At 41.9% G+C, this 13,816-nt stretch overlaps 1 protein-coding gene across 2 annotated transcripts in view; it reads right to left on the bottom strand.

Annotated features, from left to right (window-relative positions):
• LOC139162165 (nuclear cap-binding protein subunit 1) overlaps positions 1 to 13,816 on the bottom strand; it is a 46,778-nt gene that overhangs the window by 13,391 nt on the left and 19,571 nt on the right. For both annotated transcript variants that reach the window (XM_070742226.1, XM_070742228.1), the window contains exons 6-14: positions 11,681 to 11,802; positions 9,462 to 9,531; positions 7,562 to 7,777; positions 6,670 to 6,767; positions 4,792 to 4,855; positions 4,438 to 4,548; positions 4,244 to 4,308; positions 2,587 to 2,649; positions 2,395 to 2,469 (exon numbers count right to left, since the gene is read on the bottom strand). In XM_070742226.1, the coding sequence (XP_070598327.1) occupies positions 2,395 to 2,469; positions 2,587 to 2,649; positions 4,244 to 4,308; positions 4,438 to 4,548; positions 4,792 to 4,855; positions 6,670 to 6,767; positions 7,562 to 7,777; positions 9,462 to 9,531; positions 11,681 to 11,802 (884 nt within the window). The remainder of the gene's footprint in view (positions 1 to 2,394; positions 2,470 to 2,586; positions 2,650 to 4,243; positions 4,309 to 4,437; positions 4,549 to 4,791; positions 4,856 to 6,669; positions 6,768 to 7,561; positions 7,778 to 9,461; positions 9,532 to 11,680; positions 11,803 to 13,816) is intronic.

A 13,816-nucleotide genomic window follows, 5' to 3' on the forward strand; every position in this document is an offset into this window, starting at 1 on the left:
TACTGGGGTGGCAGAGCTGTACAGCACTGAAAGGCTGACTCCCCACCCCTTCAACCTCTTCAAAATGCTGTTAGACTCATACGTCTATTTCCCAAAGCTCACACAGTGGTACCTCGTGATACGAACCCCTCGTGACACGAACCTGGGGTTAGGAAATTTTTTGCCTCTTCTTACGAACTTTTTTTGGCTTACGAACCCACCGCAGGTCGCAAAATGGCGCTCCGCTGGGCGCCGCCGCCCGGCTGCCACCTTTTAAAACAGCCAGGGGGCTTCTTGGCGTTCTCCCGAACCTGAACCCGAACTTTTCGGGTTCGGGAGGCCGCTGAGAAGCGCCGCCGCCCGGCTGTCACCTTCTGAAACAGCCGGGGGGCCTCCAGGAAGGATGTCTTCGTTACGTCAAAGCTCCGCCCATGGAATTCCCTATTGGGATTCCCCACCTCCTTTCCGGCCTCCAGATCGCCCGAAAACGCAGCCACCGATCATAAAAACGGCGCTCCGCCGGGTGGCAGCGCCCGGCTGTAACCTTCTGAAACAGCTGGGCGCTTCTTGGCGGCCTCCGGAACCTGAACTTCCGGGTTCGGCGTTCAGGAGAACGCCGAGAAGCCCCCGGCTGTTTTAAAAGGTGACAGCCGGGCGGCGGCGCCCAGCGGAGCGCCATTTTGCGATTTTTTTTCCCCTTTGCATGCATTAATCGCTTTTACATTGTTTCCTATGGGGAACAATGTTTCATCTTACAAACTTTTCGCCTTACGAACCTACTTCCAGAACTAATTAAGTTCGTAAGACGAGGTATTACTGTACGTCTATTTCCCAAAGCCAACCTCTGGATATGACACTGAAGAAGTTGAGTGCCACTCAACTTCTTTGGTTGACCATGGCAAGGCCTGTTCTGAGTGGAATCTGTCCTGTTAAACCACTGTATGGTCTTGACCACCGGGCTGCAGCTCAGTTTCAGGGTCTTGGCAATCTTTTTATAGCCTAGGCCATCTTTATGTAGAGCAACAATTTGTTCTTTCAGATCCTCAGAGAGTTCATTGCCAGGAGGTGCCATGTTGAACTTCCAGTGACCAGTATGAGAGAGTGATAGCCATAACACCAAATTTAACACACCCGCTTCCCTTTCATACCTGAGACCTTGTACCACTAACGAGTCATATGACACCAAGGAGGTAAAACAGCTACTTGGACCCCATTTGGACATTATCTTTTTTGTTGGCAGCAGTTTAGACATTAATGGTTGTGTGTTATATTATTTTGAGGGGACAGCACATTTACTGTTATACAAGCTGTATACTCACTACTTTACATTGTAGCCAAGTGGCATTTCATCAGTGTTGTCACATGAAAAGATATACTTAAATATTTATAAAATGTGAGGGGGTGCGCTCACTTCTGTGACATACTGTACAGGCAAGAAAAGTGAGTGCGACAACAGGAAAAGGAAGACTGAGTAATTGCAATTGGACAAGACAGAGCAAGCTGATAGATCAAAAGTGATCTCTGTGGCATAGCCTGATGTCTCTTTTGGGTGACTCCTGCAACCCTTCCTCAGAGGCCGGCTTGAGGGAGAATGAGATAATTCTTGGCATGTCAGGAATTACTGACCCTGAACTGACGGCAGAACAGGCTTCGGCTGGGGACAGCTTGCAGGCAAGTGAAGAAGAGGAGGAGCTGTCGGCCCTGGTAGATCTCAAAGCACGCAGGGCAGAGAAACAGAAGTCTGCCAGGCTGCTCAGGAAGAGGCCCCGCCCTCTTGTTGGGCTGCACCAGGAACTATTTAGCATGGCAGGCAGAGGGAGGCGTTGCTAGAAGCAATGCGTGTGGATAGTGGCTGTGCGTTCATTTGTGTTTTCCGAGACTCTGAATTACTATAGTAGAACGAGCGCTTCTGATCACGACCAAATTGGGTTCTGATAAAAAAAATTCACAATTTTTTTTCAAATCTGGTCACGAACACATACTCAGGTGGCGATCAAACATAGCCACAACTGATTTCCCCTTCTGTACCATTTTTTTGTAAGCACCAAACAGCAGCGACCTTGTGTGGTCGCTACATCAATATTTGGTCATAACTAAAGCAGGTTGCCACCAAAGTTATGAAACAAATTATGGTTGTGATCAGAGGCTCTACTGTATAACCTATGAACTATTGTGGATATACTTTAAGTTTTCTGGGGTTGGGTGTACGTTTATTGATCTCACTGTTTAAGCAGCTTGCTGAGTGTTGGTGTAAATGCATTCAGGAACCTTGCCTCTTCTCTTTATTCCTCCATGTCTTAAATTTTTTTGTTTATTCTATTTTACTCCTTTTCAGTACTTGCATAACATTGCTTACAGTGACAGAAATACCATGATGGATACACATGTACACAAATGCTGATATCTCTCACTCACCTCATGCATTTTTCTAGTACTTCTCTTACAAACTTAGGCCTGGGTCTGTCAAGATCCTCAGAAACAGAATCTGACCTAAAAAAAGATGGTATTCAGAAAACACTCATTAACACAAGGAAGAAAATCAGCAACTGGCATAAGAATAGTACACGTGCTTTACACACACACACATATATGGAATCAAACACTTACCAATCTTCCCAGCTCCAGCGAAACTCAAAATTACTAAGATGGTGGGAAAACCAATTCATAAACCTTAATGGGAGAAAAAAGATCTATAAATTTATTATATCAAAACATTTTCATTTTGCAATGCTATTATTGACGTTATATTAAAATATATAAAATAATTGGTAGACAAGTCTGAGTAGATGCAAATTCTTAAAAACCAAAGAATAGAAAATTTCCAGTCATTTATAGTAACACAATCTTCTGAAGAGTTATCTCAGAGGCATCTGCATGCTTTGCAAATACCTTGATAGTGCTGCAGTGCCAGCATATTCTAAAGCAGGGTCCCCAATCCCTAGTCCGTGAACCTGCACTGAGCCTCAGCGTGTCAGAAAATGAGCTGAGCAAACAAGCGAAGGCCCCTCTGCGGGAAGCAGCACACAAAACCATGCCCCCTCCAGTCCAGACAAAAATCTCTCTCCATAGAACCAATCCCTGGTACCCTAAAGGTTGGGGGCCACTGTTCTAAAGTACCTTTTAAAAATCATTTTCAAATAATTAGCCTTACATCCAATAATAATTGTGTGGTTCTCTTCTAGATTTAATATGACTGTCCTATTTTTATTAGATAACTTAATCTAATTTTGCAGTGAGTTCTAATTCACCGGAGGACAATTTGTAACACAATTTCTGTTGAGTTTGATTTTTGAGCTTTGGTTTCAAAACTGTAGTTAGTTTTCTTCTACCACGTCAAGTTTTTTCTCTAAACCTTATATATATATATGCTCATGTTGCCTAATTAACTTATTATATGATATAGTTAATTAGGCAACATGAGCATCAAATTGCATTTTGCTAACTTCCCAGAAAATCTTGGTGCAGTCAGCGATGAGCAGGGTGAGCAATTCCACCAGGTTTTGAAAGTCATGGAGGCATGGTGTCAAGGTAGATGGGATGTACATATGATGGCTGACTATTGTTGGAGCATCAAGCGAGAATGTCCAGAAAAAGGTATAAGTGAATTTTTTTAGCTTAATATGTATAATTACCATTCAATAAAAAACCAACTATTTGTATGAACACAATTTAACTTGCAGTAACTATTATATTTTCTTTATTTATTTATTAGATTTGTATGCCGCCCCTCTCCGTAGACTCCGTAGCCTTTGTATGAATAAAATTATTCTTTGTAAACAGTATATTTGATCAGTTTTTACTTTCCTTTCTAGGCACAATTTGTATGACTTGAGGGTATCCTGTAGATTAAAAAGTTGATGTGATAGACAAAAACTATGATTATTTTTGGATCCAGAGGCCAAACTTTAGTTGAAAACAAGCCACTGATTTAAGACAACAAAATTGCTGTTCCCCAATGAATTTTGAATGTCATATACTGAAGATAGTCAGAACTGAAGAAGATTCTTGGATGAGAAATGAAACATCTTCAAGGAAAAACCAATCCAGTTGCCTTTTGAAAAAGACCTTTGGGCCATATAAGAAAGTTTCAGAAGAACGTACTAAAAAAAATCAATTATTGCAAGACTAATTCAACGAGAGGAGTGACTTAAAATATGAAAGCCTGTAAAAGCAAGGGAATTTTATAGCCATCATAGATTTTGTTGTGCTAAAGAAACAAGTCACTCAATCCTCAGAAAATTTAGATGAGAATGACTTTACTCACCGATCTACGCAGATAGTATTCATCGTATCTAAGCGCATGTACAGCATTTCCGTACCTTGTGCAAGCTGTCATTTTTCAATTAAGGTTTAAATTGTTTATGTAATAATGTTTAATTGCAAAACGTTTGAAAACAGACCATTCCTTTGTTAGCCAAAGGTATTAATTGTTACGAGAGACTTTGGAGGAAAGGATACAACTTGAGGTAAAGATCCAGGCTGAAGTTTACAGAGTTCAATAAAAAGCGTTGTGTACATTATTTCCGTGTGAGGCGGAACAGGAAGTTGAAACAACTCAGCAAAAATTACCTGGGGAAAATATGAAAGCAATAAGATGAAACACACTTGAATAATAAAAGTGCACAGAATATTTCATTGTTAATGTTAAACTGTCCAACTACAATCCTACAATGGGCTTTCTACGTGAACCAGAAATGGTTTGAACTCAAAACAGGTAATTTCAAGGTCCATTCTGAGATGAGCAACTATTGGCAGAGAGGAAGACCATTGGCACTAAATAAGAAAAAGGGACCTGATAAATGCAGCATTTACCTCAACAATGTGGTAATTCAGAGGGATCTTGTTGTTTGCTGGATAGATTGTTAATTGCTGAGCACTACAGGAAAAGATAGGTGTGTAATTTAGAATAAAAAAAGGCAAGCAGGAAGCAGGTAGCAAAACAATACTTTTTCTGGGGGGGGGGTTTCCTGCAGGAGGCAAGTTTTAGAAATACAGTGGTACCTTGTGATACGAACCCCTCGCCATATGAACAATCCGAGATACGAACCCGAGGTTCGGAAATTTTTTGCCTCTTCTTCCGAACTTTTTCCGTCTTACGAACCCGCTGCCCGAACGCCGAACCCGGAACCTCGGCAAAAGTTCGGGTTCGGGTGGCCGCTGAGAAGCCCCGCCGCCCGGCTGTCAGCATCCTCCTGAACCCGAACGCCGATCCCGAACTTTTGCCGAACTTCTGGGTTCGGCGTTCAGGAGAACGCTCAGAAGCCCCCCGGCTGTTTCAAAAGGCGACAGCCAGGCGGCGGGGCTTCTCGGCGGCCTCCTGAATGCCGAACCTGGAAGTTTGGCAAAAGTTCGGGTTTGGCGTTCGGGTTCGGGAGGACGCCGAGAAGCCCCGCCGTCCGGCTGTTAGCTTTTCAAAAGAGCCGCGGAGCTGTCGGGCCGGTCAGGAGGCTGGAAAGGAGGTGGGGAATCCCAATAGGGAATTCCATGAGCAGAGCTTTGACGTCACAAAGACGTCCTTCCTGGCTGGCCACGTTAGACGAAACATTGTTTCCCATAGGAAACAATGTAAAATGAATTAATGCGTGCAAGAAAAAAACCCGCAAAAAAACGCCGCCGCTCGGCTGTCACCTTTTGAAACAGCCGGGGGGCTTCTCAGCATCCTCCTGAACCCGAACGCCGACCCTGAACTTTTGCTGAACTTCCAGGTTCAGCGTTCAGGAGAACGCCGAGAAGCCCCCCGGCTGTTTCAAAAGGCGACAGCCGGGCGGCGGGGCTTCTCCGCAGCCTCCCAAACGCCGAACCCAGAAGTTCGGCAAAAGTTCGGGTTTGGCGTTCCTATTCGGGAGGACGCCGAGAAGCTCCCTGGCTGTTTCAAAAGGTAACAGCCGGGCGGCGGGGCTTCTCGGTGGCAACCTGAACCCGAACCTTTGCCAAACTTTCGGGTTCGGCATTGGGAGAATGCTGAGAAGCGCCCGGCTGTTTGAAAAGGTAACAGCTGGGCGGCGGCGGTTTTTTTTCTTGCACGCATTAATTCATTTTACATTGTTTCCTATGGGAAACACAATGTTTCGTCTTACGAACTTTTTGCCTTACGAACCTCCTCCGGGAACCAATTAAGACGAAGTATTACTGTAGTTGCCAAAGGTTCTGTCACCAGGCAGTGTCAGTCCCTATTTGGATGGACTGATAGGGAAATAGATATGACAGCTCCAGATGCCATTAATAACCAGAGAAGGAGCTCCTTCAAAATTGCTATTCATAGTTAATAAACATGATGTACTGTAAATATACATTTTAAAGCATTAATTTAACACACAAAATTTTAAAGAATGCTTCTCAACAGATCAATATCACTTTTCTAGGCTGTTCTCTTCCAAAAATACTTAAATTGTATATGTGATGGCTAATGCCAGTTCAATTGGACTCATTTAATTTCCATCCCTCTCCCTCCCTTCCTGACAACAGTGCAACACAGCCAGTTATGAATGTAGACTTCCTACTAAATACCTCTGCTTGGTCAAAACTGTAACTGATTTGTCCAAAAATACTTTTAGCATATTGCAAAATATTTTGAATTATAACACTTTTGGCATGTATCCAACCTGACTGAAAATGTGAACAATGATTTACACAAGGAGGGCATCCAATGGGAAGACTAAATTAAATATACATGGAAGCAAAGAGCCCTACCATGTACTTCTCTCTCTCCAAAATGATTTGATGATGCAATGGAGGTTTTCTTCGATCACAAATCTTTCAACAGAGTGGCTCCCAGGCATAACTGGTCCCTGACAAAACAAACAACAGAGCTTAATTTATTGGCACAGCCCAAAAATCCATCTTCATCCCAAAAGGCATGATGTGTGATGACATAATGAAATTATAACATTTTCACAACAGTTTTAAGAAAGTAGTTTGTAGGGATGTAACCCTAATAATGTACTTATCAGCACACAGAAAGTTCAGTTGCCACACTCTAATTTTTGAGGGGGGGAGGAGAGGATATATGGATGGTATTTATGTCCAGATAAATATTATAGTCTTAAAATAAAAGTTGAAACTAAATGTTGTCTATATCCTTGGAAGAAGTCAGAAATTCCTTTTTTCTTTATACTTTTTCACTTCTATCCCTATTCTTCTTTTATTCTTTATTATTTCTTTGGATTGTATGTTGTTTGACTGTATCTGTTGTTTTTAATGTGCATGCTTTTTAAAATGCAATAAAATTATTTGATAAGAGAAACCAGTGAGCTGGAAACTAGTTTTATAAGAACAAGGATACTAGTATTTTCGTTTAGAAGCAGCCTTTTCTTACTCTGATAAACAAAATGGGCAGAACCTCAAAAAGCTATGATACGTGGAGTAAAGGGAGCAATTTGAAAGACAAAGCAAACCCTTAACCACATGAACCCTGCTAAAGAAAGTGAAGCAAATTCTCAACTATTTTCAGACCAAGTAAAGACCCAAACTGAAAGGTCAGAAGGCAAAGGGACATAGTACGTGGAACCCACCAAAGACGAAAACATTTCACTTCCCAGCAGGCAACAGACTGCTTGGATGTTGCCCCACAACGCTGACTTACTTCGGGATCATCCGTGTAGTCAAACATCCGGAAAGTGACTCTTGGCATTGGGTAAACGGAATCTGCTGTGTGGGGTGGGGCTGTAAAAGGAGGCAGGTTGTGCTGCAGCGCTTCACAAAGCACGCTGTCGAACGCCAGGTATGGCCTCGAGATGTGCCTCTCTTGCCAGTGGTCCTTCTTCATTTTCTGAATCTGAGCCCAAAGGCAATCTAAGTACTGGAAGGCAACAGGCATCCATTAGACATTTTCATATTTGGAATTCAAGGACATTCCCAAACCTAGACTCATCTCCGTGCTATAGAAATTCATCCTACCCAGTTTTCTGAGGAACTATTTCAAGGGGGCGGGGGGGGGGGAGGATTCAGAATAAAGACAAGGCAGGGAAAGCCATTGGGAAGACTTTCCCATTAGAATAGGGTCAACTCTAGTTTTGGCCGCATTCATTCATTCATTCATTCATTCATTCATTCATTGGATTTGTATGCCGCCCCTCTCCGTAGACTCGGGGCGGCTAACAACAGTGATAAAAACAGCATGTGACAATCCAATACTAAAACAGCTAAAAACCCTTGTTATAAAACCAATCATACATACAGACATACCATGCATAAATTGTAGAAGCCTAGGGGGAAAGAATATCTCAGTTCCCCCATACCTGATGGCAGAGGTGGGTTTTAAGGAGCTTACGAAAGGCAAGGAGGGTGGGGGCTATTCTAATCTCTGGCGGGAGTTGGTTCCAGAGGGCCGGGGCCTCCACAGAGAAGGCTCTTCCCCTGGGTCCCGCCAAACGACATTGTTTAGTTGGCGGGACCTGGAGAAGGCCCACTCTGTGGGACCTAACTGGTCGCTGGGATTCGTGCGGCAGAAGGCGGTCCCAGAGATAATCTGGCCCGGTGCCATGAAGGGCTTTATAGGTTATAACCAACACTTGTGACCGGAAACTGATCGGCAACCAATGCAGACTGCAGAGTGTTGGTGTGACATGGGCATATTTAGGGAAGCCCATGATTGCTCTCGCAGGTGCATTCTGCACAATCTGAAGTTTCCGAACACTTTTCAAAGGTAGCCCCATGTAGAGCATTACAGTAGTCGAGCCTTGAGGTGATGAGGGCGTGAGTGACTGTGAGCAGTGACTCCCAGTCCAGGTAGGGCTGCAACTGGTGCACCAGGCGAACCTGGGCAAACGCCCCCTTCGCCACAGCTGAAAGGTGTTTCTCTAATGTGAGCTGTGGATCTAGGAGGACGCCCAAGTTGCGGACCCTCTCTGAGGGGGTTAGTAATCCCCCCCCCAGGGTAATGGATGGACAGATGGAATGGTCCTTGGGAGGCAAAACCCACAGTCACTCCGTCTTATCAGGGTTGAGTTTGAGTCTGTTGACACCCATCCAGACCCCAACAACCTCCAGGTACCGGCACATCACTTCCACTGCTTCACTGACTGGACAAGGGGTGGAGATGTAAAGCTGGGTATCATCTGCATATTGATGATACCTCACCCCATGCCCTTGGATGATCTCACCCAGCAGTTTCATGTAGATATTAAATAGTAGGGGGGGAGAGGACCGACCCCTGAGCCACCCCACAAGGGAGTAACCTAGAGGTCGACCTCTGACCCCCCCACTAACACCGACTGCGACCGACCGGAGAGGCAGGAGGAGAACCACTGAAGAACAGTACCTCCCACTCCCAACCCCTCCAGCCGGCGCAGAAGGATACCATGGTCGATGAGGTTGACCCTATTTTAATGGGAAAGTCTTCCTGGTTTCTTCAAATGGATGTGTTTTCTAATTCTAATGGGAATTAGATGGTTGGATGTGACTTTTCTATTCTAATGGGAAAGTATTCCTGGTTTTTTCAGATGGAAGTGAGTATAGGAATTCCAAGCCCTAATCATATTCACCTCTTCTTGGGGATGTGGTTTATCAGCGGACCAAACTTGCAACATGGGCACATGAGTCTTCTGACGCCGTCTGCCAGAAAAGAACATAAACATTTTAAGGGTTACTGAATAATTGGTTTGCACTTCAACTCAGGGACTCTGGGGGTGGGGATCGGAACTTTTCGAACGGGGTTGTAAGTTTCTCCAGAGAGGCAGTCGCTAAATGATTAGACATATATCGAAGGCAATCTGTATACATTTTTAATAACCTGGTTTCTAACTAATGTAATAATAATAATAATAATAATAATAATAATAATAATAATAATAGTAATTTATTAGATTTGTATGCCGCCCCTCTCCGAGGACTCGGGGTGGCTCACAACAATGATAAAAACATTATAGAAACATAGAAGTCTGACGGCAGAAAAAGACCTCCTGGTCCATCTAGTCTGCCCTTATACTATTTTCTGTATTTTATCTTAGGATGGATATATGTTTATCCCAGGCATGTTTAAATTCAGTTACTGTGGATTTATCTACCACGTCTGCTGGAAGTTTGTTCCAAGGATCTACTACTCTTTCAGTAAAATAATATTTTCTCATGTTGCTTTTGATCTTTCCCCCAACTAACTTCAGATTGTGTCCCCTTGTTCTTGTGTTCACTTTCCTATTAAAAACACTTCCCTCCTGGACCTTATTTAACCCTTTAATATATTTAAATGTTTCGATCATGTCCCCCCTTTCCCTTCTGTCCTCCAGACTATACAGATTGAGTTCATTAAGTCTTTCCTGATACGTTTTATGCTTAAGACCTTCCACCATTCTTGTAGCCCGTCTTTGGACCCCTTCAATTTTATCAATATCTTTTTGTAGGTGAGGTCTCCAGAACTGAACACAGTACTCCAAATGTGGTCAAACAAATCTAATTTTAAAAAGAAATAGATAAAACCCTATCATATTAAAACCAGACAACACATAATGTAGGTTTTAGGGCGAGTTGGTTTAGCTTCCACTTATCAAGACATCTGTAAAATCACAGAACCAAAGACTTAAAATGTCAGCCCTGTGATCACTTCAGATCCCTTTTTAAGCAGCAACACCTGCTTACTGCTTTCCAGGAATTCCCACACATTGGTTTTAGTTCTGCCTTCAGGGCAGAGGTGGATTCTAACATATCTCACTGCCGGTTCACTTCCTCTTGCACTGCAGGGGTCATGCTTCATGGGCAAGTGATTCACACGTCCATGCGCAGTGAAAATAATGGGAAAATAATAACAATGTGAAAAGCCAAAAACCAGATAGTGATGCATGTGCAGTGCTGGGAACCTGGCTTCTGTTTATGCATCCCCCCCAAAAAAAAAATCTGGGGGGAAAAACCCTCCAAAAAAATTCAAAAGAAAAGAGAGAAAGAGAGATGGTGGTACCCAGAAACCAGAACTGACCAATCCGGTTCTGTGATGTCATTGTGCCATCATCAGTACTTTGCTGCCAGTTCGGGCGAATTGATCCGAACCGGAAGGAACCCGCCTCTGCTTCAGGGTCAATGGAAAAGAATTATATTTTCTACATAGAGCATGTGTTTTTCACATATTTGGGGATTTTATCATTATTCTTGTGAAGCATCTTTCTCCATGCTAAGAATGCAGAACCATTTTTAATGTGCTTTTCAGGGTGGATAAAAATCGATGTTTTTTTAAAAAAATAATAATAAAAAATATGGATTTTTTAAAAATTCTTATCAAATTTATTTTAATAAAATGGTTTTGGAGTAAAAATCTATCCAAAGATAGTTTTATATTTACGATACATTCATAATTTAGTTTATTCAGCATGAAATGGAGCTTAGTTATGTAGCATGAGGCTGTAGATTCTGCAATATTAGGGCTGTTGGTGAGTCAACAGCGGGTCAGAGGAGGAGCTGCTGTGGGACCGAGATGACAGTTTTTTTAAAAAAATTATGATTTAAATAAAGTTGACTTAAATCAAGCCTTTTTTACTAGTGATTTAAATTGTGATTTATATCAGCTTGATTTAAATCAAATCCATCCTGATGGGTTTTTGTTTTTAAGAAATAAAACTAACTTGGTTTCCACCGAAAAGCCTGAAGTTATGTATTACCTCTAGATTTAACAGTCAGGAAATAGGATTCCCTGCAAATTTATGAAGTCTACAAGTTCTGTGTTAATGCTCTATTTAGGCATAATGATGCAAAGTTACATTTTCTCTCATTTTCTTACTTCAGATAGGTTTCAACAGTGGATAAGATTTGCTCCATCTCAGTATCCTTTTTCTCATAGAGCTCCTTCCCTACCCAAGGTAAGGATGACAGAAACGCATACACATACCAGTCACATCGCACCTGTTAGTAAAAATACAGACAAAACACAATTAGAAAATACTTCTGGTTCTTGGGACAATCAAGTCAAGTTTTACAGGAAGCACGATTTCTGATTCCACAACTCTAACTCTATGTTATGATGATTCAGATACAAAGCTTCAAGAGCCCAGAGTAATAAGTTTACAAGTTTCTGCACATGGATGGTTAATTTTGATAATTCTAAAATAGCCTGCACAAAGGTGCACAGGAGAATACACGCTGAATCTATATAAAGTAATGAAAAAAATATAGGGGGTAAACTCCCATTTTTTTTCTTATGCCCTGCCGATGCTTTAATATTTACATAAGCATTTTCAAGGAGCTATTATACATATTGTGTCTCACTGAATTTAACATGTACACTTACACTGTGGAGTAAATGAAACCAAGCTGGTCCAGGCAAAGATGTCAGGAATCAGGCATCAACCCAACAGATATGATTAAAAGGTTTTCTACAAATCTAGATTTTAGAAATGTTTAAGGAGCTATATTGCAAATCTTTTGAACTGCAGACTTCAAATTGAGATAGGATACAATGTTAAGGACCCTGTTTGTCTGACCAAATCATGGCTACATTACCATTTTAATTCTGTTGTACTTATGTTGTCCCTGAAAGCCACGGAAGACTGTGACAACAACACCAGAGAGCACATGGCCAAATGTTTCAACTTACTGTTTAGGCTTTGAGTACAGTATACAGCTTTTTAAAAATAAAAATAAATAAAAAAATCTCCACCTTAAAATCTGAGGAAAATTTTATGAATGGATTGAAAATAAAAAAATAGATAAAACAAATACGTATTTCGAAATTAATTTAAAGAATTAAGAGAAAGGATGGTAGAAACCTAGTTGACAGAAAGAAAAGGGGGGCATCATTAGATAACTATGTAACTGATTTAAAGGAGTTTAAGATTTATAGACATGAATGTTAGAATTGGAGAAGATATATGTAACTTTTTCTATAGTTTTGTTTTTTCTGTGTTTTGTTTTTAATTTAGATTAAAGTTACTTTTTTCCTTATTAGCTTAATTGTTAGATAGATGGAGTTATGTTATGATTAATGAAATGCAAATAGACTTTTAGGATCATTTATTAAATTTCTGTATAAGAAGGGTTGATATATCCAGTGATACTTCATCTTACGAACCCCTCTTCATACGAACTTTTCGTGATACAAACCTGATGTTTAAGATTTTTTTGCCTCTTCTTCCAAACTATTTTCACCTTACAAACCTGAGCCGTCGGTGGTGGGATGCCCCGAAGCGCTGGGATTTCCCTGGGAATCCCTGCCTCCGAACTTCCTTTGCCAGCCAAAGCGCCTGTTCTTGCATTGCTGGGATTTCCCTGAGGCTCCCCTCACTGGGATTCCCTTCACTTTTGCCAGTGCTGCTTTGAATCCCAGCGACAAACTGCATGGGGAAAATGAGCACAGTGGGGTGGACAAAAACGGCAGGCAAAGACTCATGGAGCTCAAGAGAGGAGAAAGGTGTGGGGGAGATGAGCACAGTGGGGGGGACAAAAACGGGAGGCAGAGACTCACAGACCTCAAGAGAGGCTCTTTTTGCCTTGCTTCGTTGGGACTGCCACCTCTTGCCACCTCTCGCTGTCCCTCCCCCCACTCCGCTCGCCTCAGCTTCATCTGCCCACCGCTTTTTTTTCTTTTTCTTTTTTTAAAGCCTTAATGTTTTGGATTTTCCTAATGGGCTTGCACACATTATTTGCTTTTCCATTGATTCCTATGGGAAACATTGTTTCATCTTACGGACTTTTTACCTTACGAGCCTCGTCCTGGAACCAATTACCGTATATACTCGAGTATAAGCCGACCCGAGTATAAGCCGAGGCACCAATTTTTGCCACAAAAACTGGGAAAACGTATTGACCCGAGTATAAGCCGAGGTTAGAAAATGCAGTGGCTACTGGTAACTTATAAAAATGGAAAACAATAAAATTACATTAATTGAGACATGTTTTAGAATATTTATTTTAAAGAAAA

Source organism: Erythrolamprus reginae, chromosome 2, assembly GCF_031021105.1.
Source record: "Erythrolamprus reginae isolate rEryReg1 chromosome 2, rEryReg1.hap1, whole genome shotgun sequence".
Taxonomy (NCBI): domain Eukaryota; kingdom Metazoa; phylum Chordata; class Lepidosauria; order Squamata; family Dipsadidae; genus Erythrolamprus; species Erythrolamprus reginae.